At 50.8% G+C, this 26,648-nt stretch overlaps 7 protein-coding genes across 7 annotated transcripts; 2 read left to right on the top strand and 5 right to left on the bottom strand.

Moving 5' to 3' along the window:
- Nucleotides 1-28: 28 nt before the first annotated feature.
- On the bottom strand, nt 29-12,921 carry LOC132262912 (E3 ubiquitin-protein ligase HUWE1). The gene is made up of 19 exons (XM_059762399.1): nt 12,758-12,921; nt 12,417-12,682; nt 11,908-12,347; nt 10,876-11,848; nt 10,296-10,804; nt 8,157-10,238; nt 7,531-8,092; nt 6,845-7,462; nt 6,085-6,777; nt 5,060-6,022; nt 3,932-4,996; nt 3,419-3,857; nt 2,531-3,348; nt 1,659-2,472; nt 1,393-1,581; nt 998-1,319; nt 769-934; nt 517-707; nt 29-449 (listed from the first exon to the last, which is right to left on the bottom strand). The coding sequence occupies exons 2-19, from the start codon at nt 12,678-12,680 to the stop codon at nt 347-349; spliced, it is 11,211 nt and encodes a 3,736-aa protein (XP_059618382.1). The 5' UTR covers nt 12,681-12,682; nt 12,758-12,921; the 3' UTR covers nt 29-346.
- A 285-nt stretch (nt 12,922-13,206) lies between these two features.
- LOC132261566 (ubiquinone biosynthesis monooxygenase COQ6, mitochondrial) lies at nt 13,207-14,891 on the bottom strand. Its single transcript, XM_059760441.1, has one exon. It carries the CDS (start codon nt 14,861-14,863, stop codon nt 13,499-13,501), a length of 1,365 nt encoding a protein of 454 aa, XP_059616424.1. The 5' UTR covers nt 14,864-14,891; the 3' UTR covers nt 13,207-13,498.
- Nucleotides 14,892-14,940: 49 nt separating this feature from the next.
- On the top strand, nt 14,941-16,495 carry LOC132261572 (COP9 signalosome complex subunit 4). Its single transcript, XM_059760447.1, has 3 exons — nt 14,941-15,151; nt 15,265-15,344; nt 15,407-16,495. The coding sequence occupies exons 1-3, from the start codon at nt 15,054-15,056 to the stop codon at nt 16,471-16,473; spliced, it is 1,245 nt and encodes a 414-aa protein (XP_059616430.1). The 5' UTR covers nt 14,941-15,053; the 3' UTR covers nt 16,474-16,495.
- Nucleotides 16,403-17,522, bottom strand: LOC132261571 (intraflagellar transport protein 46 homolog). The gene is made up of 2 exons (XM_059760445.1): nt 17,339-17,522; nt 16,403-17,285 (listed from the first exon to the last, which is right to left on the bottom strand). The coding sequence occupies exons 1-2, from the start codon at nt 17,465-17,467 to the stop codon at nt 16,497-16,499; spliced, it is 918 nt and encodes a 305-aa protein (XP_059616428.1). The 5' UTR covers nt 17,468-17,522; the 3' UTR covers nt 16,403-16,496.
- Nucleotides 17,502-18,756, bottom strand: LOC132261569 (replication factor C subunit 3). Its single transcript, XM_059760443.1, has one exon. The coding sequence runs from the start codon at nt 18,650-18,652 to the stop codon at nt 17,585-17,587; it is 1,068 nt and encodes a 355-aa protein (XP_059616426.1). The 5' UTR covers nt 18,653-18,756; the 3' UTR covers nt 17,502-17,584.
- A 19-nt stretch (nt 18,757-18,775) lies between these two features.
- On the top strand, nt 18,776-22,006 carry LOC132261564 (gamma-tubulin complex component 3). The gene is made up of 4 exons (XM_059760435.1): nt 18,776-18,955; nt 19,028-19,171; nt 19,364-19,536; nt 19,682-22,006. The coding sequence occupies exons 2-4, from the start codon at nt 19,096-19,098 to the stop codon at nt 21,986-21,988; spliced, it is 2,556 nt and encodes an 851-aa protein (XP_059616418.1). The 5' UTR covers nt 18,776-18,955; nt 19,028-19,095; the 3' UTR covers nt 21,989-22,006.
- A 121-nt stretch (nt 22,007-22,127) lies between these two features.
- On the bottom strand, nt 22,128-26,627 carry LOC132261563 (AP-3 complex subunit delta). The gene is made up of 8 exons (XM_059760433.1): nt 26,338-26,627; nt 26,093-26,188; nt 25,070-25,609; nt 24,657-24,730; nt 24,397-24,545; nt 23,032-24,336; nt 22,816-22,959; nt 22,128-22,755 (listed from the first exon to the last, which is right to left on the bottom strand). Exons 1-8 carry the CDS (start codon nt 26,431-26,433, stop codon nt 22,268-22,270), a joined length of 2,892 nt encoding a protein of 963 aa, XP_059616416.1. The 5' UTR covers nt 26,434-26,627; the 3' UTR covers nt 22,128-22,267.
- Nucleotides 26,628-26,648: the final 21 nt, after the last annotated feature.

The raw sequence follows: 26,648 nt of genomic DNA, 5'->3' as shown, positions 1-26,648 counted from the left end.
CAGGAAATTTGTCATAAAAAGCAACTAGAACGTGGAGAAAAGCAGTTTTTATTGTTAAAAAAGAACCCTGCGCATGACTATGATGGGAATTGCACCTACAATTTGAAGGAAAATTACAGTCCAATCTAGTTAAAAAATAAAAACCACCGGAAGGGCCATCAGATATGCCTAAACTTGCAAAACAGAGGCAATTTATATTGCAAACACAGGTTTCTCTTTCCTCACTTTGTTTTTTTTCATCTTGTTTTTGTCAAACCGCCCCCACGCGGAGGAAACGCGGGGGAGTGGAATGAACGCGCGCCTTCCCACCCCGTCACAGCATCGCAGTCTCTGTCTATCACAGCGCCTAGGCGAACCCGAATCCCTCGCTGCACTCGTGGATAGCCTTCTGCAGGCACTCCCGCAGCTTGTCGTACGTCTTGTACACGGGCAGGTCGAGTTGATTGAAGCTGCGAGGGAAAGAGGAGATAGATTGAAGGTCATATTCGCATGTTTCTGGCCAATGATGACTCTTACCATGTGTGAGCCGAGGGGAGACGGTCAGTCGATCGGTCGTCACGGTGAATCTGGAACTTCTGGATGCCATTCATGCCCTCAAGCGCCGCAAAGCCCTGCAGCGGCACCTTTGACGTTCCCGTGACGAATTGCAAGAACTTTGCCCGATCTGCCTGATCGAAGCTTCGCAGAGCGCGCCAAAACCACTGAATCTGAACCACAGAAAAGGAGGATTAGTTATACAATTAATTGATAATTTGCAAAGCTGCTCACTTGTATGGACGATGGACTGTATTTATGGTACTCTGTGTTGGCCCGCAAATCCTCAATGTCGACATTCGGCAGACCAGAAATAAGCAATTCAAGTTCTTGCTCATTGAAGATAGCAATCAGTCGCTTTGGGATGATATCATAGAAGCCATCGAGGAAAGCATTGAGCCTGAAATACAGACAATTTTCATTAAATACAGCCAAAGAATGATTTCCATTGCGAATCACTCACTGTTGCTTTATCGATCCACTCATCTTCAGCTGACACACCAGTCTAATGTACTCGAGCTTATTCTCCTCCGTCACGGCAATGTTTCGACCATTCGGTATGAGATCTCTCACTTCCGTCACGCCAAACTCCTGCACTTCCAGCGAGAAAGTCAATTCACACCCAAGCGCCGTGATATTGTTCTCCTTCAGGAACACGAGACCCTTGTAGAAGTCATAGTCCTCACTCTCCATGTCCGTGTACTTCACGCGAATGCCCAAGATGTGCTTGTACAGCGAACGCGTGAAGTAACACTCCAGCAATTTGTTGTCGTAAATGGCTTTGGCTAGAAGGGAAATAAACAGATAGATTGAAGTCTTTTCTCATTGTGCAACAGCATTGATAGAAAGAAAACTCACCAATAACTCGTCCAACGAATTTATAGTAGCACAGATGATTTGAGTTTGCATGCGAAGATGGATTGATCATGTACGTTACCCGATCTCCGGGTGACACAGTGAAGAGAGCATAGTTTGGATTGAAGATCTCACGTGATATAATCACGTACCACTCACGCAGGAGACCACCGGCATCCTGGCCCTCCTCATCTAATGAAACACAGAGAAGAAAAACATGTTGCAATTCACAAATCATATTGAATATAATAAAAAATTAATTTGCATACCTTCAAATGCAATGTAGAAACGGTTTTTCCACTCTTCCGGATTTCTTCTGTACAACTCACGGAAGGAGTCCTCAAACACATTCATGCGATTCACGTGAATAGCCAACTCCTCACGTCTTATCCCTTCGTCGCATCTCTCCAGTTCTGTACGGAAGTATCGTCGTTTCACATCAAAGTCCAAAATTCGCGTGTGATCCACAAGCACAGCGAATGGACCGTCAGCCAAGTGTGTCGTGTACTGTCGCAGGATTTGATTCAGCACAGTTCTGTGCTTCTCAGCAAACTTCAGGAACTTCCCGTGATGCCCACCCGGCGATGCTGCCGGTGATGCCTCACCGCGCACTCGTGGCAGTTCCAGATCGTGCGCGATGGGCGACATGGGCGATACAACGTCAAGCGGAGCATCAGCTCCACCCTCACTCCGCTTCGATGGTGCATGCGTGAGAAAGAAGGCCTCCACGGCGGCCTGGAACACTAGCACAGCGTGTTGATCGTGTGACTGCTTCAACAACTCCAGACAATCACTCAGAGCCTGCCACAGAGTGTCCAGTGTCAGGGCATCACCCAGAGGTGTTCCGCCCTCACTTTCCACTTTACGCACTTGGAAGATGATCTTGAGCGTGCGCAAGAAGAATGTCTGATTGCTCGCCTTCACCACCAGCGGTGCCATGCTTGGCAGTTGCAGATCACCGGCCGGCCTGGGTCTTCCCTCTGACGACACAACCACCATTTCACGCGTGAAACGATCCTGCAGCGTGCCACGACGTGACGGCTCATCAGGAGACGGATCGCCAGATGTTGGATACAAGTCAGTCTGTCGAAAGAAGACAAATATATAGAGAGGATTTTAAGATATTTTAATGAAAACTCACCTCCAGCAATTCCTCAATCAATCTCCTAATTTGCTCCTCCAGTCGCTGCGCCAATTCACCCACCGCCTCCACCAGTAGCTGTACAATGCTCTCTCTCATGGCGCCACTGCATTGGCTGAGATTGCTCAGAAGCGTGGCCACATCATCTAAACCCTCCTCGGAGCATGACTTGTGCGACAGCACATCCACTATCGTTGACAGCAGTCGTTCGCTGTACGTGGCAACGAAAGGCGGCGGAGGAGTGTCTTTTACCTCCTTCGGCAGCGCTATGCTCACGTACGCCAGCAGTCGCAGTAGTTTGTCCGTCAGTGGACGACTTTTGCGTATATTTCCCGCCTCCAGCATGGCCACCAGTCGTCCGAACGGCGCCTCTTCCAGCGTGTAAGCATCCATCTCGGCAAACACAATAGGAGTCGGCTTCGGACGTGCACCGCGACGTTGTGGCTCCGGCGGTGCCACGCGACCACCTGGCGCATCCAGCTTGGCCACAATATCCCAGAAATCATCCTGTGGTTGCGCACGACTGGGACCCGCCTCGTCAGGACGTTCGGAGCGCGGCATGAAGTTCACAGCAAATGTCTTTGCCAGCAGTGTGAGCAAATCCAGAGCATGACGACAAGCATACGTGGCCGCTTGAGGATGGAGCAACAGCCGACGCTGACGAGTTGTTGCTTCGCTGTAGATAAAGACATTGGCGCGACTTCCAAGTGCCGGATCCAAACGAATGTTGAGCCACGTTGGACGCTCCTGCTTTGTGGCACACTTCGGACCACGTTTTCGTGTCTCAGGACGTCTCAGTGCCAAAGCAACTCGTTCGCCTAAAAACGATTACATTAAGATTGAATTGAGAGAATATGAGAAAATATCACACTTCACCCTCTTCTTTACCTGTTCTCTCCATAATGGCAAGCAGAGCGCGAATTATCCAAAGCCTAGTTGGCGAATGGAAGCACAAATTCCTCACCACCCGATGGAAGCGCATAACATTGAACTTTGGTGCATCAATGAATAGCTGCACGAGGAGAGATGTCAGGGCTTCTTGGTCCAGAAATGCATTCCCTGGACGATCCATTGTGTTGCTGTGTTGGCCCAAAATCGTTACAACACCTTCACCCGACGCTTGCTCACCCAGACTCTGCAGATGACCACCCCAACCGCCGCGTAGACGTGATCGTGGCGCTGCATCTCGCCCACGATATCTCAAAACTGTTGATGATGAACTACTGGACGCGCCGCCCAGCAAATTCATCACGTGTTCCTGCATCAATTGCCAATCACGACGCAAATTTTGCGCCTCAGCAGCCAATTCCGGTGGCAACACTGAAATCTGCATGGAAGAAAACCAAACATTGCAGAGATTATCATGCAAATGCGATTATCATTGCACAAAAAACACCCTACCTGACTGTCTTCCATGTCACTCAGGATGCTCTGTCGCAGGGCCGGTGAGAGGTTTTGGAAGAACGCCGCCGCATCCACGGGATCATTTGGATTTGCTGTAGCGGCGGCTTGCTGACGCAAGTCAATCCGCTGCTGCGCCAACACTTCCTCCTGAATGTTGGGCGGCAGCGCCGCCAGAAACTCCGAATTGATCTCCGCTATTGCGTGGTTCTGCTGTGCTGCATTTCGTTGCGCCTCCTCGCGATTCCTCTCCACTCTCAAGTGCTCCTCAATCACTTCATGTCGCATCTCCGCCGGCAATGCGGCTAGGAAACTGGGATCAATGCCCGCCGGCACATTGCTCAAATCATCCTGTGGTGCATCTTCCATTGGTGGCGGTGTGGATTCTGTCGCACTGGCGGCATTTTGACCAGCCTGTCCCTCTTCTTCCGCCTCAGATTCAGCTTCCTCCTCGGCCTCCTCCTCCTCCGCCTCGTCCTCCTCATCCTCATCATCCTGCGCTGGAGACATGAGTTGTAAACTATTATTAAGCAGTGCATCATCACTGGCCTCCTCATCACTGGATGGCGATGCCGGGCGTGGTTCCTCCGCTGAGAAACGCCTCTCGGCCTCATTATCATCCGTGGTGCGTGTCATGAGGATCACTTGAATGCCATCTTGTTGCTCTTCAACCGCCTCCTCCTCGGCAACGTGCGGCAGCGAGGCTGTCGTGGTGCGCAAGATCACCTCTGGTTGTTCTGTCGTCACACGAATCTCCGGCACAGTGGCAACCTCAGTTCCACCCTCGCTCACACCATTTGCTGCTGGGGGTGCCTTTGGCTGCGCCTTCTTGCGCTTCGCCGCTACCTTATCCGCCTCAGCAGCACGCAAGACTTCCAGTTCACGCAAAATGTCCTCGCACGCTTGCATACAGACATACGACTGTGTCTCTAGGCCCAGAAGCTTACTCTCATCTCCCCAGGCTGTGAGAACTGGTGGTGTGTTGCTGAGAGATGCCGATAAGGAGCGTCCAAACATATAATCCGCCCGGTCAATCACATCAATGGCACCCTCCTCGCCATTTGTCTGCAAAACATACAATATGTATTAAACAATATGATCAATTAGCGAGTCACACAATTCACTTACATCTCTTGGTGAGAAGATCCCGAAGCCATTGTCCATCAACACCACTCGCGTGGCGTCCCGGAATGGTGTTGCGGTGGTGCTAGTGTGCTGACTCGGTCCCAAGAGTCTCTGCAGTATAACGGGTTGTGTGGTATTACGCGCCGCAATACTCCGCAGATACTGATAGCGCCGCATACGATTTGTCCTCTGCACCGAATTCCCTTCGGGCGGAGTACTTTGTGAGCTCCCCATCAGCATCTGCAGATTGCCCGCCGCTGTTGTTGGCGCTTCACGGGGCGCCGTTGTTCTCGTCTCATTGCCATCCTCGTACATAGTGTGGAAATAAACACGTGGACTGTCGCGTTGTGTTTCCGCAGCACCACTTTCAGGAGCTTCAGCATCGACACTGTCACCGCCACCTCCGCGTGGGTATTGAATCATGATCACATCATCCTGCTCACGTTCCGCCTCGCCAAACGGCGATCTTCGACCGTACACGTGCTGATCATACATCTCAATGAACTGACGCGTCTCTTCATCCACATCAATATCACTTGGCTCCTCTGGCTCCGCTTCCTCAGGCTCTGGCTCCTCCTCTTCCTCATTCTCCATATCCGCCGGTTCGGCATTCTCCTCACCACCGCCAGACTCTGACTCCTCCGAATCACTGCTAGACTCTAATTGGTAGAGATCTGGCCACGTGGACGCCTCACCCTCTTCCCACGTGTTGGCCGGCGGTGCTTCAGCGGGCGCAGGACGCTCTCCATTCTCCGGAGACATCATCACTGTCTCCACAATGAGATCCACATTGCGCTGCTGTGATTCCTCAGGTGGAGCAGCACGTGTTGCTGTACGCCGACGTGTGGCGCCTCTTCTGCGAGTCACAACCGACAATGTTGGCTGATTCGTCAATCTCAGCAGAGTCTCCAGTGGCTTCAGGGCGGCATTTAATGTAGCGATAGCATGAGGATTGGCAAAGTCAACCTGCAGAAGAGAGATTCAATTAGTCACAAATTTATCAGAAAAATTAGTTGATGATAACTCACTTGCTGTGTGACTCTGGCCAGATCCTCAATCAAATTCAGTCTCACCATCCCGTAAAACATGTTGTTACGCCTTGGCATCATCAATTGCTGCCTCAGTCCACTCGTGGTCATCACCACGGGTGGTTCCGGTGGGCTGCCCTCAATAAGTATTGGAATGAGTTGCGCCAGCAGCTGAATGTGCACACACTTCTTCGCCATGTCAGTCATCTGCCATGTGCGCACCAAAGCCGCCTTCACCTCGTGAATAAGAATGCTCTGAATACGTCCCACACTTGACATTGCTGCCAGTGAAGAAATCAGCATCCTAGCACTCGCATTACACTCACGATCGCGCCTTGATTCTGTCCCCGGAATGAAAGTGTCAATAAGATAGGCGATGAGTGGCGTCTCTTCAACACTGTATTCCGCCACAATGAGTGCCACCGTTTGATACGAGCGCACGAGATCGTTGAGAAAGCGTAGCAATACGTTCTTGGACAGCAACGGCCGATCACCATCTGCTGTCTCTGACGGTGCAGCCACTTGACTCAACCATCCCGGCGATCGAGCACGCGGCATCCGCTCGTCAGCTGTTGATGAATCGCCATCTTCCTCATCCGCCAGTGGAGCCACTCGGTCTTCATCCACAGAACCACGACGAGACGTGGCGTCAGGATCAGGTGTTACCAATGCACTTAGAATGGCATTGATGACCTGCAACAATCAATTTCAATTCGATTTCCACCCCCAAAAACTAATCATCATCATTCAATATACTCACATCGTGTGTCACTTTATCCTCCACAGCATAGTTCTTCGATGCATTCTGCTGAGGTGTTGTGGCCAACTTCACCAGCAATCTCGGCTCACTATCGTCTTGCTGTGCACGTCTAACACCCGCAGGATCCAGTCTTAGTACACGCTTTGCCACCTTCACGTACGTCTCTGGACATCGTGCCACAGCAGCACTGATCTGTCGTGTTAGGTAGATGAGATCACGATAGCCAGCCGGCACATTTGCCACTACACGACTCCCAATCACCGCCTCCATGGCCAATTCGAGTGTGCGCGGCTCCTCGATGGCGTGCCGGATGAGTAAAAGAGCCATTTGCAGGAAGGACGGCTGTCCGGGCACGTGACGCATTCGCAACAGTGCCTCAACACCACCGTGTTGCGCAAAGTACTTCGCATGAGCGTGCGTGCGCGTCACTCGCAGGGCTACACGCATCAGAGCCAGCTTCACGGCCACATCCACCGATAGTGGAAGCAGATCAATGAGTATCTCCAGCACCATCGTCACATCCAATTGATCGAGACCCCGTGGCACAGCCAGAGGCGTTGCGGTGGAAGTCACTGGACTCACAATGACAGTCTGATAGGCGCCTGTCTCCTCATTCAACTGGAAATATCACACAAACAAGTCATTACTGCAATGTTTCAGGGAGAGTAAAAGGAGCTTTTTCTCACCTGCGACATGCATCCAAAGTTGATGGTGAGTCTTGATCGTCCACTCCGGATGCGCACACTCGCCTCACCAGCCGCAAAAGCGTCTGCAATGGTCCGTGTATTGGCCGGCGAGAAATTGTTCCACTGCGCCGTGGCCACGTCGTACCATCGCCATGTGTGCGGAGCTGTGCTCAGCATCGCTTCGCGTCGCTCCAGCCACACAGTCACCTGCTCCATCTGATTGAACAACACCGCCAAGTGAGGGAACCACTTGGGACCACTCACTTCCGTGTTGAAGTGCGTGAGTCTGTGATCCAGACGCTCCATCACCGCATAAATGCGCGTCAACATGTTGGCACGCAGAATGGCATTCGCCGTTGGCAAACGCGTTTCGTGACTCTGCTGACCATCCAGCATCAGTCGCAACAAGTGGAGACGATTGTTCGTCCTCTCCGACAATGCAGTGTCACTCATGAGATTCACAAAGGCCAAACGCGGTGTTGTACGATTGAGATGCTTCTCATAGTAAGCCAGACAACTCATCACATCATCCAAAATCACACTCAGCATCTCATCACGCCACCTGAAAAGCGAGAAATATGATTAATTTTCATTGTTAAAATCTCCCATAATCAGCCACAACTCACTTATCTCCATTGCGCTTCGCTATTGTGGTGAGTAATTCGAGTGCTCTGGTCACCAGTGATGGCATTGTGTCTATAATGTGAAGGCAAACATACACCGCACTGTCTGTGAATCGATCCAACTCCTCAGTGGCCAATGGCTCCACTTTAGCCACTTCTGGCGCCTCAGCAATTGCACTTCCCTCCACAAGATTGTCCGGCATGTCGCGCAAGCTCATGAGAATGGCATGAATGTACTGCTCCTCCTCGCCAATGTCCACATCCATTGTACGCGCCTCCGTCGGTCTGTCCGGCATGCTCAGCAGCAAATCCGTGGCCTGCTCCACAGATGTGGCTTGTCTCAGTGCCGCCGTGCAGTGATCATGACTGAAGCCCATGTCCATGAGTTGACGGAGATGCTGAGGATTCACCGGCGCCTCAGTTCTCTGATCATTTCGACGTGTTATAGAAATGCCACGACCGCGTGACACAACAACACGTGATGCGACATCAGATTCTTCAGTCTCTTCCTCAGCAGCACGATTCTCAGTCTGGCGCTCCTTAATGATCGCCTCCGCCTTGAAGATGTGCTTCAGAATCACCAGCATATACTCGTGCATACGATCGCTGTAGTGCCTATTCGCCACAACGCTACGCAACTGTTGGATGGCGTGAAAGGCACTTCGCTGCACCTCCATCATGTACTGCAACATATCAAAGTCTGACGGATCACGTGTGGATGAGTGAGGTCTGGTGGGAAGTCCGTGTGGACTGTGAAGGATGGCCTTTGGATTGATGAGTCGCTCCAGCAGGGTCAGCCACTCATTCATGAACTCCACCGTGCTGTCAGGCAATTCTGGTGTGGCACTGGTGAGAGCCCAAGTGAACACATCGAAGAAAGCCTTCAGTCCACCTTCCTGCACGAACTTCTGCAGCATGAGATGGAAGGCATAGCGACGCTCATCGAATAACATTGGCATGGTGAAGCCAATACTGCAGATCAAATATGTGAATTTCATCTTTGGAAAGGGTGACGGTGGCAATTTCTCCACACTCAATCCATCCACCAGTGTGAAGCTCAGCACACGAGCTATTTCCCTTGATGTCTCCACGAAGCATGGCGGAACTGTGGGCATACTGTGACCACGGCGTTGTCGTATTGACGAACCCATGCACACCTTCACCAGCAGCCCAAACAACTCCGCCAATGCACGGCCGAGACGCGATGAGACACTCAGCAAGACATTGATGTATCGCAATTGCGTCGGATTAGCGCCACTGCGTCGTCTCACCTCACTCTGTTCACTCTCCGTACTCGATTGCGTCAGGTCGATCTCCATCACAGTCTCCGTTCGTGTCGTGAGGTTTTCCATGGCATTTGTCACGCCACTGCTCACACCCACATCAGTGGCGGGCGGTGTGTCACGCACAAGACGATCGAGATCCTCCTTGCCAAAGTCACAGTCCGCCGGGATGATGTCATCCGTGCACAGGGCCAACAGCAGTGTACTCTCCCACACCAGCGCCGTGTATAGCTGCACAAGACGACGCAGCAAGCCCAGGCCCTGTTCAGAGTCCTGACCCCACTTCTGCAGCGACACCGTGCGCACATTGTTCTGCCCCGTCCGACACACGTGCACCAGCATCACAATATACCCGTGAGCCGCACTGATGGCATGAAGAAGCGGCGTGAAGGCGGGCGTAGCGAACGCAAGCTCAGGATCCGGACAGTGAGCCAATTCACTCAGCAACACACTGCCACCGGGGCACTCAAGGCGACGCTGCAGCGGCTCCAAGCGTGTCACAATCTCACTCAGATGCTCCAGCGCAATGCCCAACACCATGGGCTCAAAGGCCAAACTCATGATCGACTTGCAAACGGCGGCCACGCTCTGCGCGGATGCCGTCACTGGACAGTCCACGGGTAAGTTGGGCAGCGCCAGCACTTGCAGCAGTGGTCTGAGACCGCCCTGATTCACAAACTCACGACAATGATCATCTGAATTGCTCTTGCTGAGAATAGCATCAATGAACTTCATCGTGTTGTGAATGTAGTCCGTGAGCGGCACTTGTTGTCGACTGGCCGATGGTGTGGTTGTGTCATACCTGCAAGTGCCAAAATGTTGTAGGACAGAGAACATGAAAATTGGGAAGGTTTCTCACCTTTGAGACGCCGTGCTGGCCTCCTCTTCGTCCTCCTCCTCGTCATCACTGCTGCCAGCATCTGCAGGCGTTGTCTTCTTTGCAGGAACATCACGTGGCGTCACTGTGGCCGGTGGACGCCAGCAGACGAAACGCGCACTCGAACCCAACTCCACTAAATCTCGTAGCAACTTCACAATGGCTGCAGTGGCAGCCTGACGAAGACGTGGCTGATGTCGCATCAACTCATCCACAGCATTTCCGAGATTTGTGGCCGTGTCACCAATACTGCTGCGACGTCTCCGCATTGCCGGCAAGTAAGTGGGCGACAGCAGCACGCGGAAGAGTCTGTCAAAGGGACCGTAGGCAAGAAAGGCCTCAAGACCACGACCATTGAGACACAGTGCACTAAACACATTGGGCAGTGAGCCGAGAACTTCTCGCGTTGCCGGTACGTCTTTGTGCAGCAACGCCTGCAACACCACATCTGTCAGTCCATTGTCCTGCAGTGCCGACAGGAGACTGGGTTCCTGCAAAGTGTATCAAAACACTTTATTAATCTCACAATCTTGACAAACCAGTGCCACTATGAAGACCTTACCTGAAAGACGTACACTGTGACAACGTCCGTGGCGAGGAGAAAGAGCGACGGTCCGTAGTACTCCGCATTGCTAATGATGTGTCTCAGGCTGGCGGGCAGTGTGCCCTCCATCACATGTGGAATACTCTCGGCAAACGCCCTGTCTTGGATGGCCTTCTTCAGGAAGTTGAGCATTGACTTGAGCAGAGCCGCACGCTGTGGCAGACAGACACCGCCACGATGCCGTGGCATCTCTGCCGCCTCCTGCATGCTGGTCGCCTCCTCGCCAGCTATCTCATCTGGCTGATCTGTCCTACACGTGGCCACTTCAATCTCCAGGCGCGCTATGAAGCTCGCCAGGCCGGCGTGCAGCTGAAATCCCGCCATGTCGATGTTTGTGATTAGGTCAATCACGCGCACAGCACGCGTGACAAAGGTAATGTGCTCCAATTCAGTGCCCTGCCAGTTGATCACGCGCAGGAGGCTCTCCATCATGCCACACGCCACCAGACTCTCGCCGCCCACCTCGTACGTGGCGAGGTGATACAGGAAGCTGAACAGAGCCGTGGCCAGTGGCAGAGGAAATGTCTCCGTGGGCGCCGTGAGACTCCCAATGCAGCCGCGCACGAGTGTGGGCAGGAAACCGTGATATGAATTGGCACCGGTGACATCAATGATCATGCCGAGGCGTGAACTTGGCTTCTTCGGCAGTGTCGGATTGCGATCCAGGTGAATGATGGACGTCATGGTGCGCAACGCGGCAGCGTGAATCTCCACCAAGTCACCGCCCGCCAATTCCAGCAACTCTACCAATTCCTCGAGGAAGCCCGGATAGATCAGTGAGTGGGTCTTCTCGTGAATGGCATCGGAGTACACGAGCACCGACAGCGCCTGCAAGCGCGCCTGGACAAATTGCAGTCGTGCACGGTGCTCATGGAAGCGCATTGAGCTACGGAGTCGCATAAATAGGTGGATTCGCTGTTCATCCGTGAGTCTAAAAGGGAGAAAAGGTTGTAGGTTGCGTGCACTTTCCTTCTGCGCAGCGCCACTCACCTGTCTGTGCTTCTCTGCAGCAGATGGACGGTGAGATCACGTGGATCACTGAACTTTCCACGCACGTCTTCCATGTTGATGGTCTCGAGATCGCCTCGCTTGTTATAGTACTCATAGTAGAAGATGGTGGCGCTGGGCGGCAGTTGGGCGTCCGGACGACAGCACTCGGCCAAGCCCAGGCCGTACTCGCGTCCGCCCCAACTCTCGGCGATGAAGTTGAGGCGTCCGAGCAGGGCAGCACGCGTGTCACCTGTGAGACGCGACAGGTAGTTGCTGCGCTTCGAGAACATGTAGAGCAAGTTCAGGACGCCCAGCACGATGTCCATGTCGACGGAGAGCAGCAGAGCGCTCAGGTGCTCAATCGAGCTGTACAGGTGACGCGAGAAGCTGTGCTCGATCAGGAGGGTGGTGAAGTTGAGGACAAGTAGCACCAGTTTCACCTGCAAGAAGAGCAGCACAAGTTTTGGGAATCCATGACAGTTCCGGGTGGAAATTTCCACTGTCCGTACCTCATCACTGCTGAAGTTGACATCAATCTCGATGTGCCACTCGCTGCGCTGGATGTCCGTGGCCTCCTCCAGGATGCTATCGAAGATGTCCAGAACCTCAATCCAGTGGTAGAGTTCGCACTTCCCGAACGTCCACGACTCAATCTTGGCCAGCTCCGCGGCCAATTCTGTCCGGGAGCAACATCGCAGGCGCTCGATCAGCGCCTGGCACTCGGGGGACACGTCCGAGTTGCCCCGCTTCAGGCGCGACGTGTCGATTTTCATGGCTGCAAAAGGGGGCGAACAAAGGAGAGTGAGTATGGCATTTTGTTTGCTGACAGCCCCACACACTCTCAACTCACTCGGCTTTGTGACGCTCCCGGCGGCTACTGGGGTGCGCCCATGGGGCGCTCAGGCACAGATGGGTGGGAACGCGCGGCTGATTCACCGTGAAAATGCACTGCAACAGATTAAAATGCAGACCACAGCAAATGTGCACACAATCACTCAAAACTCTGCCTACAAAATGGCCACTACCCGGTGGACTCGGTCCCTCATTTCAACGCGCTTTCCGTTACCCCACGTCTTCATGGTACAATCGGCCAAATTGTTGCCGCAAGACTTAACCCCTTCTCATTGCAATTTCTCGTTAAAATAGTTCCTCCCGTTCCTCCAAAGTGCTCGTCATGCCCATTCTTTATGGGAATCGATGAAACCCTAGCGGATATGCTTGCAACGGTTATTCATGCCAAATTGGACTCGACAATGGAAAAATTTCTCATATTATTTTAATTTATTTTATTTTCCGCCCAAAATGGGCCCTAAGGTGACTGTGAGCCAATTTGCAGGATTCCTCCCGCTGTGTATGATCATAACATGTTTCGCCTATGAATATAGGAAACTAGCAAGATCTCAATTGGACTTGTTCCGCCGGGAACTCGCCGTCTGCAATTTTGACAAGTATCGCCGCCGTGCGGAAAGTATTTGAATTTCTCCTGCACTTTTGAAATGAAAATTCATGACCGCGATTAATGATGAATAACATGACTATGAAAAATCTTTTACAACGCAAAAAGGTTGAAAATATCAATATTTGACACCAATTAATACATCGCTCGATCCATGAAGATTTTCTTGAGGAACGGCAGTGAATGCGTCACTTGCAATCCTATGCTTCTCATGAGGACGATTGGAGCCAAATCTGTGCAGTAGAGTCTCTGTATTCCATGCGTGCCCAGCATAATGGGCACATTCCGTGAGAGTCTCTCTCGCTCGTACTTTAGCAAGTGGCTCAAATCGCCCAACTTTGCTCCACTGCAAACGGTGTCCTCCAGAATAGTTGTCAGTGCTTTCACGTCTCCGAAGCCCAGGTTCACTCCCTGACCAGCCAACGGGTGAATCCGATGAGCGGCGTCGCCAATCAAGACTGCGCCGTTCTTAACGTAGGATGATGCATGAGAGAATCCGAGCGGAAAGGCTGCTCTCGAGTTGTCCAGTACTTTTGCCACTCTCGGCGGCGGATGTTTTTTATCAGCTGGAACTAGGCACTTCCTGAGGACGTCTAAAACTGATGCCACACCGCTCTCATTGTAGCTCCTGGTGAATGCTCGATTGAGTTCCGCCACAAACTCTTCCGGTTGCATCTTCACAAGCCTCTTCGCCTCCTCTGATGTTGTCGACCACACCAGAGAACTCAGGGAATCGCTGAGAGGCAGCAGAGCGACCGGACCCGTTGGGAGGAATCTCTGCCAGGCTGTTGAATTTTCGCCACTGTCCTCCACTTCCAGCGTGGCCACAATTCCAGATTGATTGTATGGGAACTCGAAGGTGTTCACATTCATCCTCCTTCTCACCAGAGATTTAGCCCCATCGGCGCCTATCAGCAGATTGCAGGTGAAGACTTCACCGTCATTCAGCGTCACAGAGGCTCGCTCCTCAGCGCTCGTGGGGATTGAGCACTCCTTTATGCCCGAGCTGTACTTGACAGTGATGTTTGGGCCACTATTCATGGTCTTCAGCGCAGCATCGACAATCAGGTCGTTCTCCACAATGTACGCTAAATCCTCCCCAGGATCCTGATTGAACGTTATGAAGGCGTCCGAAAGGGCATCCCACACTTGCATCCTCCTGATACCACGGAATCTGGCGGATTGGATGTGTTGCCACGCCCCGATGGAGTTCAGCAGGTCAATGGTGTTGCGATTGAGAGCGGAGACTCTGTTAGAGTAGCTGCCACCGGCAAAGCCCTTAAATTTGGCCGAGGCTTCGAGGAGGAGTACTGAGAGTTCCGACAGACTGGCATTGTTGCTTATAGCATTTGCCAGGGTGGTTCCGACCATTCCTCCACCCACAATCACCACATCGTAGTGTTTCTCCTGGGAATCACTGGACGAGAAAGCGCATCTCCCTCCCAAAACTGCGTTTTTCACAGCATTTTTACTGCAAATCCTCACTGTTTGTCTCAACATGACGAAATCATATGGGAAAACTCCGGAAAGTCCCTTACATAATGACGCGTATAAAAGACTTTGCTACGGCGTAGTAAAAAGCCGGCGAGAGAAACGTCACTCGAGTTTGTTTTGCTTTTGGGTGGAGGAGATTTTCGTGCTGTGCTTTTCTGTTCATTTTCCAGCGATTTCTACGAACAAGAGATTAAAAATGAGTGCAGTGGATGGACAATTGTCCGTTTCGACGCTGCGGCAAATGCTGGTGTCCCTGGTGAATTTCACAGGGACACACAAAGAACAGGCAGACAAGTAAGGACGCCCTAACCTCAAATCTGTGGGAAAATTTTCTTCTTTATCCCCTTTTTCCCCAAACTTTTTTGCCCAAATTGCCTCTCGTTTTAATTATCATTCGTCTGTTCTAGATATCGATCTATTTTGGAAGTGATTCTGGCAAAGAGCGGCCCGGACGTTGCTGACACGCTGAAGCTGTTTATAGAATCCAGTAAGTTCCCCCATTTTCCCCTGAAGTTTAATGATTTAATTCAAGTTTGTGTGCCTTTCCAGTCGTCAATGAACACGTGAGTCTCGTGATCTCACGACAGATCCTCACAGATGTTGCGGTTCATCTCACCAAGCTTCCGGACGACACTTCCAAAGTCATCTCGCACTTCACGCTCGACAAAGTGCAGCCGCGTGTGATCTCATTTGAGGAGCAAGTGGCTAGTATTCGTCAGCACTTGGCCAAGATATATGAGCATCAGCAGAATTGGCGTGAGTCCGCCAATGTGCTCGTGGGAATCCCACTGGAGACTGGCCAGAAGCAGTACTCGGTGGATTACAAGCTGGAGACTTACTTGAAGATAGCCAGACTCTACCTGGAGGACGACGATCCTGTCCAGGCGGAGGCGTACATCAATCGGGCCTCTCTGTTGCAGGCGGAGACCAAGAGTGAGAAACTGCAGGTGCTCTACAAAGTCTGCTATGCTCGTGTGCTGGATTACAGGAGGAAGTTCATTGAGGCGGCCCAAAGATATAATGAGCTGTCGTACAGAACCATTGTGGATGAGGAGGAGCGCATGACTGCCCTGAAGAAGGCGCTGATTTGCACAATTCTCGCCTCTGCTGGCCAGCAGAGATCTCGCATGCTGGCCACACTGTTCAAGGATGAGCGCTGCCAACATCTGCCGGCGTACTCGATTCTGGAGAAGATGTACCTCGACAGGATCATCAGGCGATCCGAACTGGAGGAATTCGAGGCTCTGCTGCAGTTGCACCAGAAGGCCAGCACTCTGGATGGATCATCGATTCTCGATCGTGCCGTGTTTGAGCACAATCTCCTCTCCGCGAGCAAGCTCTACAATAATATAACATTCGTGGAGCTTGGCGCTCTGCTGGAGATTTCGCCCAACAAGGCAGAGAGAATCGCCAGCCAGATGATCACGGAGGGGCGCATGAATGGGTACATCGATCAGATTGACGGCATTGTGCACTTCGAGACCAGGGAAATCCTGCCGCAGTGGGACAAGCAGATCCAGTCGCTCTGCTATCAAGTGAATGGAATCATCGAAAAGATTGGCATCGCGGAGCCGGAGTGGATGACGCGAACGCTGGATGAGCAGATGCAAAACTGAGAATTAAATGATCTTATTGAAATTCAGGGACGTTTTACAGCGGCGAAGAGACTGAAGAGCGTGTGAAGGGCGTAGATGTAGTCCGCCTGGGTCTTCCCCTTGAGGGGAATGTCCAGCAGGCTGGCCACGATGTTGATGTACTCCAGCAGGGAGCAATCGAGATCGACAGAGGGAAATCCCAGCTCGTTGAACGTCTTCTCCAGAACCTGCGGCCACTCGGCCATCAGCGTGTCGATGTTGATGGGATGCTTCTCATAGTAGAGGAGCGTCTGCTGAGGCTGATTGCTGTGCAGTGACTGGATTTCTGTGATCCAGCGACTGATGTCTTTGGGTGACTTGAGAATTGCCGGCGGGTGATCCTGGACGTGCGGCACAGTGGACACTGAGCGCAACTTCATGTGCAGCAACGCCGGTTCGCTCTGCTGTCCACAAGGCTCGTCGAGGATCGTGAGTCCTAGGGTGTCTATAAAGGGCGTCACATCGTCGCGTCCACTGAGACTCTTTGGTGGGATCACCTTGAGGAAGGCGTCGATGTCTCCCACCGCGGGAATGTAGTCGGGAATGAAGGGCTGCAGACGATACTCAATGTCGATCTTCTGCGGAGTGTATCGAAGGATGTACTGAAACATCTCCTTTATGTCCGATGGCGCTTCCAAGTGTTCATAGTCCTTGGGATTGAAGTCTCCCTCCGCAAAGCGCTTGTTCAGATCATCAGACACCGAATCACTGCCACCGGATGACGCACTACCAGGGCTGTCGAACTTCCGCGCTTGCTTCTTCTCGTCCATCTTCGACAGGGGAAACTCCAGGGACTGGAATTCAAGTCTATCTTAGAGGATTTAAGACTAAACTGTGCTTGCCTCACCTCCTCTCCATCCGAGAGCTTCTGCAGATCACTTTGGATGAAGTGGATGGCATTGCTGACGTCCAAATTGGGAGGAGTTTCTATCTCTCTACCGTTCTTCACTTCAATCTCTTCGTCGTACATTTCCATGGGGAGTTTTAGACTCGATTATTGATCCTCAAAACACTTTTACAATCTTTTTTATTTGGAAAATTTTGTCCTGAGTAATAGTCGTTACCAGGAAACGGAACATGCGCAGTTACAGGCTTACAAGTCATCCATGAGAATGTCGTCCAACTGTTGCTTGTAAATTGCCATGAATCGCGCCACGAAGGCCTCAAGATGAAAGATGTGCTTGCTGCCAATCTGCATCCGGTGTTCAAATGTCGCTGCCCATTTTATCGTCTCCGCCTTAAGATTCATGTCACACTTCACCACGAGGCTCTCCACGAGACCGCGGAAGATCATGTTCGGTGGAATTCCCTGGGCTAGCAACTCGTACAGGCGTTCGCGGACGGAGTGCAGACGAGCGGGCGTTTGCTCCAGAATGATCTCATTGGCTGTGTCCCTGAGATACACTTGCCAATCGAGTTCTGTGATCTTTTGACTGCCCGTGAAGGGGTACTGCTGCGTTTTGCAAGCCTCCAGCATGAGAACAGCCCTCCGTAAGTTCCTATTGGACTGCTCAGCAATGCGCTGACAAAGTTCACGTGATGGCTGGAGGTTCTCCTTCTTGCACGTGGCCATGAGCACACTGACGATTTCCTCATAAGTAGGAGCAGCCACTCTGATGCCCAGACACCGACTCCTGATGGCCGGAATCACTCTGGACGTGGAGTTGACACTCAAGATAATGCGACAGGTGTTCATGTACTTCTCCATTGTCCTCCTCAGAGCGTGCTGGGCGTCCTTCGTGATGTGATCGACTTCCGAGAGAACAATCACCTTGAATTCTCGTTGCCCTGTGGGATCAATTTGGTGTGTTTGTGCCACTTGCTTGATGAGATCCACAATCACTACTCTGTCGTAGATTCCGGCATCTGAGGGATTCACTTCCAGATGATAATTGCTGCCCACAGTCATTATCTCCACTTTCCTGTTGGAAGGCGTCGTGAAGACCATCGTTTCGTGTCGCAGACGCTCAACGCCAGATCCGTAGAGTTCCCGGAGGAGGCACATGATGCGAGTCTTCTTCCCAGCGCCGGATGGACCGTAGAACATCAAGTGAGGGAAATCTCCCTGCTTCAGCAGATTCCTCAGTTGTTCCGCCTGTGGCTTGTGATAATCCAACTTGCTGAAGTCCCGCGGACGATGCTTATCCACCCAGAGAGCCATCTCAGAAAATGCACCAAAATTTCACCAGCCGCGGTAACACTAAAGTGAGGTTGCGTTTGTGACAGCCCGCGCTTTTCCGGTTTTGGGATTTGAATTTTGGAAAATTTCCCTGCGTTTGCAGCCAACTTCATATCAAACATGACAGATCATCTGTGAAGAAGCGAGTAGCTCTTTCAGTCTTCAAATAAAAGTGAAATTTGCGCTTAGAAACTATCGAAAGTGACTAGAAAATAGTAGTAATTTGTTGTGAAATTAGTGTGTTGTGTCTTTGATTGTTAGAACACATGCTAGAACAATTTTCGGGTGAGTTTCTGCGGTATTTCCCCGTGAAGGGCGCTTCCACTGACCGCTACTTTCTTTTGTTTATTTCTGCAGTTATTTCAGTACATATCGTATCTTGTTGATTTGTTTCTGGCCAAATAGTATTTGGATAAGTTGAGGAGATGAACAATAATAACAACCAAAATGTCTATGACTTGGTGGAGCAACTATGCACGGAACTCGGCGGCAGGAATCACAGTAAGCCAGTTTCGGTTTAGTCATGACACAGAATATTCTGTATATATTTTTAACGTAATTTTGGTGCACGAGATAAATTGAATTATACTGTGTAAATTGAGAGAGTGAGTAGGAGGAAATAGTGCGTGCGGATTCGCTGAAATTCCACGCGATGCGCTCTAGATGTATTCAAATGTATGTAATGTTTTCTAGGAGGGGCCGCGAGGAGTGTCACAGCTTACCTGGCGAACACGCAGAACGCTGCTCGGGCGACGGGCGCAGAGGATGAGCAGACAATAGTGGCCAAAATCAGATCGATTCTCTCACAGAAGTCCAGTCGTGATTTGGAGTCCTTCGCGCGGCTGCACAATCACTTATCGTCAAGCGTGAGTGTGTTTTATTTTAGTAGCTGAACTGGTGTGAACGTGATAAGAAGCTATAGATTTTGATTTAACCAGTTGGTGAGCTTCTGGAATAGCCATTTTTCTCATTATTATACTCAATTTTGTCTCTATTTACTACTATTTACAGATGGAATTGGTTCCTCGCACGCAAATACTCTCATTTCTTCTGTGCATGGCAAATTCCGGAAGGGAAAATAGAGGCCAATCGGCTGGCAGAAATAATTCTGTTCAACGTGCGATTCCCGAGTCTGCTTTGCCGCGGCCAACAATGCTGCGAAGCCAGAGCGCTTCGAAGGCTTTCTCCAGTCGCTCCTCATCTGCACTTCAGGCGACAACATCCGTGCCGCGCTCTGGCAGTCAATCGTCATTCGACGTTGTTGATCTGCAGGATGAACTCGTGCAGGATGTGCTGTATGCCATGATTGGGAAGCAGTGCAAGTACCTGCGGAAGGATGTCGTGAACGGAGGTTTTAAGCTGGAGCCGGCCAAGCGGCGTTCCTTGAGTGCCCAGCACGCCGAAATGCTGCTTCGGCTGGCAGAGGTGGGCTTTCTGCACGATCAAGTGGAGAACTTTGTGGACAAGCGGAGCGAGAAGCATCCACTGGGACTGATTGGACAGGGCCTAGTGACGGCAATTCGGAGGGAATTGACTGAGCATTATGGCACAGTGGCCAGTATGCAGGAACACGTGAATGCCACGCGACGCGAGTCGAATGGTCATCAGAGGGAGCGCGTGACGCTGATGAAGCTGATGATGTGGGTGATGACGCCACAACATCGTCTCAGCTGTCTTATGAAGATGCTGGAGAAGTGCGTTGATCGCAAGGGTGGAACGCTCATTAGTGCCATTCACAGCTTCCTGAGTCACGGCGATCGGCAGATGAAGAGCTTCGCGGATGTGCTGCTGCAGGCAATGTGTCTGCCGCTGCGCCACATGCTTTTGCAATGGCTGCTGAATGGCGAGGTGGAGGATCCCTATGGGGAGTTCTTCATTGAGACGCTGCACGATGTGTCGAACGATCGACTGTGGCATGAGAAGTATCGTGTGCGTGAGAGTCAACTGCCGACATTTATCAGCACGAATCTTGCCAATAAGATCCTAGTCATTGGGAAGGGAATCAACTTTCTGCGCCAAGTGTGTCATGATGAGGGTGCCATTGGTGGTCGGGAGGACTTGAAGTTGTGCTTCGAGGAGAGCATCGAGAGTCTGTTTTCTGCCTCTGGCGACACGAGACTCCATCAGCAGATTGATAACTTCTACCTGAGCACGAGCAAGAAGGTCTTGCAGGTCATTACGGGGCCACACAAGTTACTAGATCATCTGAAGGCGATGAGAGACTATCTGCTGATGGGTCAGGGAGATTTCATTGGTCTCCTCATGGAGTCACTCAAGTGCCAACTGGACAGCCCGGCCAAGGAGGTGCATTGCTATAATCTGTCAGCCATCATGGATGCCACAATTCGCATGACAAATGCCCAGTTCGATGATCCGGACATTCTCAATCACCTGGAGGTGCAAATACTGGAGCCATTCGACGGCGACACGGGCTGGGATATTTTCTATCTCAAGTACACCGTTCAGGGTCCAGTGGCGACAATGCTGGAGCCGTGTATGGCCAAGTACAAGATGATCTTCAAGCCGCTGTGGCGCACAAAGCGCATCGAGTTCGTGGTGATGTATAAGGTGTGGAAGGAGCAGATGTGCAATGCCAAGCAATTCCGCAGCATGAGGACAGAGATGAATAGCATTACGTACAAATTGCACTTGTGCACGCTGGAGATGATGCACTTTATCAGTGAGATTCAGTACTACATCCTGTTTGAGGTGATTGAGTGCTCGTGGGCGGCGCTTAGCAAGAGAATCGGCACGGCCACGGACATTGATGACATCCTGGAGGCGCACAGTGACTTCCTGGAGACTATTCGCTATGGTATCTTCCTGGATGCCAAGAGTGAGAATTTGCTTGCCAAGCTGGACACGATCTTCCACGAGATGATGAATCTGGAAGCGTGGCAGGACAAGTTCTACGAGGTGTGCTTCCGTGAGCTGAACGCGCGCACGGCTTTCGACAAGCACGTGATGGTGAGTGAGAAGAAGGGACAGTACGGTGTGACGACGGAGAAGCGACTGGAGCGCGATCAGGAGAAGAAATTCTTCCAGATTGACTTGGCCAAGTTCCACAAGAGTCTCGATCACATTCGCCAGAACTATGAGACGTCGGTGAAGCAATTCCTCTACGAGCTGGCCTCGTCCAATGACTACAATCTGCAGCTGTTCGGCATCAGGCTGGACTTCAATGAGTACTACAAGCGACGTGATGAGCGCCTCAATGTGCCACTCACGTACGAATTCATGCGCCTCAGCAATATGTTCAGCAGCAGCCGAATGAACGCCAGCTCCAGTAGTCGCATGAGCACCAGCCATCACAACTGACCAACTTCCGAAATTCCGCCCCAATCACATCGGCACCTCATCAGCGGTTCCTGCTGCTGCTGCTCCTGAATCTTCCTCATCATCTTCCTCATTACATGCCAAGATTTTGTTCACAATGGAAATAAAGAAAGGAGATTGGTTGAATTAATACGTGAATGCTTTCTTTTTTATTTAATCCAATATTTTTCTTCTTAGTTAATAGACGCGTATCTCTTTGATTTATATCAATTGGGGAGGAAGGAGGGTTGGAAAAGAGGGAACAGAGATTAAGAAAAATTCTTATGCAAATTCCTTGCTAGGCGTGGAAATTCCGGCCGCTTCTTCATAGCCCAACTTCAGGTCGAGCTTCTTCTTTGAGTTTTCAGTACTTTTCTCCTTATCACCCTTCTTCTTCTTGCGCTTTGTCTTCTCCTCAATCAACGAAGACTCCTTGGTGAAGCCCAACAGATCATGACTCTCGTCATTTCTGTGGCTCTTCGGCTCCTTCTTTCGGCTCTTTTCACTCTTCTTCTCCTTCTTCACCTTCTTCACGACGGCCGCCGATGGAATTTCCTCGTGCGACACGACCAAACTCGTGGTCTTCTTCTTCGCGTCTCGCTTCTTGTGAGTTTCCTCCTCCTCCTTGGCACTGGGCACATCGAGATCAATGTCCAGGGCGCGATGTGGATCATTTGGATCCATGCTCTTATCGTTCTCCTCAGCCTCAGACAGCGAAGCACCTTCTGGCATCTCAATCAGCGTGTTTACCACGTGAACTTGTTGCGGTTCTGCCAAATAAACAAACAATTAACACGATAAACTTCCCATTGATAAGAGATCCTCATTACCATCGCTCTCAGATCCCGATGATGAGTAGTTGATCTTATGCTTGGATTTGTGACTCTTCTTGTCGCCCTTCTTCGTCTTTTTCTTCTTCTTCTGCTTATCCGTCTTCTGATCATCCACCAAGTACTTATCCGATCTCTTTGTGGCTGCAAAGTTAAAAAGATAACGACAGTTTTTATCAATCTGACACACTATAGAAATGAGGGAGCCAAACTTACAATGAACCGTAAGTGGTACATCGAGAGCAATCTCAGCAATTGGGATATCATCACAGCCATCATTGCGCAATTTCATGGGCAGGGAATCCCTGGCGGAGCCCTTGAGATAGTGTGGATTATTGTTTTGCTCCATCTTCCGAGCCTCGCGCATCTTCTCCAACTCCTCTCCCGTCGGCTCCACGTACTTCTTGCGCTCGGCACGAGACTGGAGATCCGCACTGGACACAAACAAATCTCCCATGTCGTCCTCACCCTCAGACGACGGACTGCTCAGCTCTGGCGGCGAATTGATCCACTTGTGCAGGTCCAAACCCTCCGGCAGAGGCACTTTCTTCTGTGCCTTCGGCGCCACCGGATTCAGATCCCCCGTGAAGAGATTGGCAAAGTCTCGAATGAGTTGCGCAGCCGCTGGTGGAATACCCGTGGACACATTACCATTCTCCGGTCCAGGCAAATCGTCTAGCAGATCTCTTTCACTCTCCGTGCCATTCACGGACTTCAACTCATCGCGCAGCATCTGAATCATAATGAGTGCCGAGCTGGAGCGTTCCTGCACTTCAATATGTCCTGAACTGACAAAGTGTGTCACTTTCTCCTCAAACAGATTGCACAAACACACAATCTCACGAACATTCTCCTCATCCAGACTGCGTACCAGCATTCTAGTGAGGAGTTTCAGGGCATTGTGAATGTACACGGCTTGAATGTGGTCCGGCAATTGGCGTGGCTTGAGCAGAGATTTGAGTGTGTCCTCCGGATCAACGAGGAAACCACTGAACTCGCCCACAATCCACCCGGCGGCGTACAGCACCTCATTCATCGTGCCACTCGAGGCATCCCAGTGGGCGGCATTGGCAGGGAAGGTGTTCAGTAGGCTGGCCATCTCCGTCACGGCAAACTCTCGCACGGCCTGCACGCGAATCGCCACGTCCAGCAACTGCGTGGCAATCACAGTGCCGTGCTTCGAATTGGCCTCCAATTGAATCAACTCCACCAACACAGTGAGATACCACTCGAAGTTCGTCACATACTGATAGCTGCCCTGTGAGCAGATCTCAATCACCTTGTACAGCAACTCGTCCCGGTATGTGGAGCCCTCGGCGCGCTCCATGTGACCCAGGAGGCGCTTCACGATCTCCATGAGATTCTTCTTCGACACCATGCCGTACAGCAGATCCAGAGCGCGCAGTCGAATTGACTCATCCTTGTCATCGAGACAGGCCAAAATCAGATCCTTGTGCGCCTGCACACTCTTCGGATGAGTCTTGAGAATCTTGGACATGGCCAGAAGGCCTAAGTATTTCACTGCAAGCAAAGGAGAAAGTCATTTCCAACGCCACTTCTCGGTCGCATAATTTTACTTACAATTCTGATCGGAATCTTCAATGAGAATCCTCAATTTCTGGACGCACAGCTGAATGGAAGCACTGTGATTTGGCATTCCACTGCTTATGCTAATCAGCACGGCTATCACCGTGTTTATGCATTCATATAGAAGACTCATTGCCGATGTGCTGTCGAGATAAGAACATCCAAATTAGTTGGAGTAGAAAGATATTTGACTGCATTCAAACAAAAAGCAAAGAAAGGTAACAAGCGAACATTAAACATGAATTGATGCTTGCCTATGAATTAAATTCGTTAGAGGCTCTATCAACTTTTTACCAAGTCTCGGTTCTAAGGGTGTCAGAGCGCCAAACTGTAAATGCAATGGAGAAGAGAGTATGATAAAATAGCCATTCTCTGCAATGATTCAACTACAGAATAGGCTAAAGAATGTAGATAAGCGTCAGCTCGCTTGTTGAGCTGGGATTTCTTCAATCAATCATTGTGATCGAGAAATCTCAGCTCTTTAAACAGCACTGCAAATATGCTAAGAAACACCACCTCGATATGAGATCAATGAGTGGTCTTGTCAATCTTTTACCGATTGCCGGCTCAATCGTCGTGAAGCTGGAAAACTATGAGTCACATTTCTTCAATTAAAATTGCCCCGACGAGGCGTCGTCACACAGAGAATATGGCAGAAAATACTCACTAATTTAATAATCTTAATCAGCATCCAATTGTTCGTGGACGTGGTCATAAGTTTGAAGAAGATGGGCGCCAGTGAGAGATAATTCTTGGGATTCTTGCGCGCCAGCTCGCAAATGACATTCACGGCGGCCGACTGGACGCCCGGATCGGGATCCTCCAGCTTCTCCTTCAGCTTGGGAAAGGCGGGCTTCAGCGCCTCCGGGTATCGCAGGAACACTTTGTACATCATGAGGACGGCCTTCATGCGCAGGTAGGGCTTCGTGGAGCTCATCAGTGTCATGATATCATTGGCCAGATCGCGCGACAAGTCCGCCGAGATGAAGCAACTAAGGCCACTGAGCGCCACGCCGGCGTCATATTGACTCTGCGAGTTGAGATCCTTGCGCACCATGTTTGTGGTGAGCATCAGGAGTTCGCTGTCTGGATGGAAACACTGACTGGCCGCCAGATAACCGACTCTCTTGCAAGTAAACTTGGACGAGCTCATCACTTCGATGATGTTGAAGCCCGCCCAGGAAATGTCATAGCCCAGCATCTGGATCTGCGGAGTGGAATATTCTCTATCAGGCATCTTATGTTACATTTCACAGTTGAATTGCGATTGATAACATTTCGGGTTCAGAGTTGTATTTGAACATTAGTTAAGCTCTTTTGTCACTGTTGCGACTCTGTTTGCTGAAGTCTTACAAGGGAAGATCAATTAAAATGTAAATCAGAAGCTCGAGTCATTTTAATTGAAAAAGGCGTTTTAGGCCATTCGTCACTACGATCGTCGCCAAGATATTTTCCCGCAAAAATTCCCACCACGAGTCATTGACCTCTAAATAGCATTTCGCGACTTGGTCTTTATAACCCCTGTTTACCTTTCCACGCCATTCTAATCTCTAGAAAGGCCTCAATTAATATTAAGCTGTCTTTTCTTCTTGAGTCAACACGAGAAGAAAGAACGAAAGACAGAAATCCTTCTTATCCTCTTCCTCCGAATCTAGGACATTCGCAACTCTGCATTGAACACAACACTCACATATGTTAATTTGGAGACTGCATTGCATTTCACATTGATGTTGTCCTGCCTCAGTTCCAGCTTGATCTCCTCGATGCACTGCGCGATGTATTTGGCCTGGAAGAGACACGAGAAGTGCCGTAAATCCGTTCCAGCTGAGCGAATCCCACTGACAGATTGTGAGCCACAATCAATATTTCCCCGAGCCGCCCGCAATTGGCTATCTATTGACGATATGTAATAGGGGAATTGACGACAATATCTACCTCATTATCTTTGTTGTTCCGAATCCCACGGACCAAGTCGGTCAGATTTTTATCAAACATTCGCTCAAAGTTTCCCTTCACCTTCTTCAGTGCCATTTTCACGCAGTCTTTTTCACACTTTCCCCGCACAATACAACTTCATCCACAGTTTGGGCGTCTGCATGGGGTGATGCCGAAGGCTTTCGCGCTGAATTTGGCGTGCAATTTTCACGGAAAATGGGTGGAATTTGATGAAAATGAGAGGGATCCGCACTGGGACAGCGAGATCGCCAAGATGAACTGTCAAGCGCCACGTCAATTTTAGGGTTGCC

Source organism: Phlebotomus argentipes, unplaced genomic scaffold (assembly GCF_947086385.1).
Source record: "Phlebotomus argentipes unplaced genomic scaffold, Phlebotomus argentipes genome assembly contig_15, whole genome shotgun sequence".
NCBI lineage: Eukaryota > Metazoa > Arthropoda > Insecta > Diptera > Psychodidae > Phlebotomus > Phlebotomus argentipes.
Note: the sequence above shows the minus strand (reverse complement) of the source record. Positions and strands in the feature narration are given on the sequence as shown.

Coding starts and splice junctions, on each gene's coding strand:
- LOC132261569 (XM_059760443.1), bottom strand. CDS start 18,652: ATGGCTCTCTGGGTGGATAAGCATCGTCCGCGGGACTTCAGCAAGTTG.
- LOC132262912 (XM_059762399.1), bottom strand. CDS start 12,680: ATGAAAATCGACACGTCGCGCCTGAAGCGGGGCAACTCGGACGTGTCC. Junction 11,849..11,907: donor CTGCAGAGAAGCACAGACAG/GTGAGTGGCGCT, acceptor TCTCCCTTTTAG/ACTCACGGATGAACAGCGAA. Junction 3,349..3,418: donor TGCCATTATGGAGAGAACAG/GTAAAGAAGAGG, acceptor AATCGTTTTTAG/GCGAACGAGTTGCTTTGGCA.
- LOC132261564 (XM_059760435.1), top strand. CDS start 19,096: ATGAACAATAATAACAACCAAAATGTCTATGACTTGGTGGAGCAACTA. Junction 19,172..19,363: donor ACTCGGCGGCAGGAATCACA/GTAAGCCAGTTT, acceptor AATGTTTTCTAG/GAGGGGCCGCGAGGAGTGTC. Junction 19,537..19,681: donor ACAATCACTTATCGTCAAGC/GTGAGTGTGTTT, acceptor TACTATTTACAG/ATGGAATTGGTTCCTCGCAC.
- LOC132261571 (XM_059760445.1), bottom strand. CDS start 17,467: ATGGAAATGTACGACGAAGAGATTGAAGTGAAGAACGGTAGAGAGATA. Junction 17,286..17,338: donor AGCTCTCGGATGGAGAGGAG/GTGAGGCAAGCA, acceptor CTTGAATTCCAG/TCCCTGGAGTTTCCCCTGTC.
- LOC132261563 (XM_059760433.1), bottom strand. CDS start 26,433: ATGGCACTGAAGAAGGTGAAGGGAAACTTTGAGCGAATGTTTGATAAA. Junction 22,960..23,031: donor TGTACCACTTACGGTTCATT/GTAAGTTTGGCT, acceptor TTAACTTTGCAG/CCACAAAGAGATCGGATAAG. Junction 22,756..22,815: donor ATCGGGATCTGAGAGCGATG/GTAATGAGGATC, acceptor TTTATTTGGCAG/AACCGCAACAAGTTCACGTG.
- LOC132261572 (XM_059760447.1), top strand. CDS start 15,054: ATGAGTGCAGTGGATGGACAATTGTCCGTTTCGACGCTGCGGCAAATG. Junction 15,152..15,264: donor CACAAAGAACAGGCAGACAA/GTAAGGACGCCC, acceptor CGTCTGTTCTAG/ATATCGATCTATTTTGGAAG. Junction 15,345..15,406: donor GAAGCTGTTTATAGAATCCA/GTAAGTTCCCCC, acceptor GTGCCTTTCCAG/TCGTCAATGAACACGTGAGT.
- LOC132261566 (XM_059760441.1), bottom strand. CDS start 14,863: ATGTTGAGACAAACAGTGAGGATTTGCAGTAAAAATGCTGTGAAAAAC.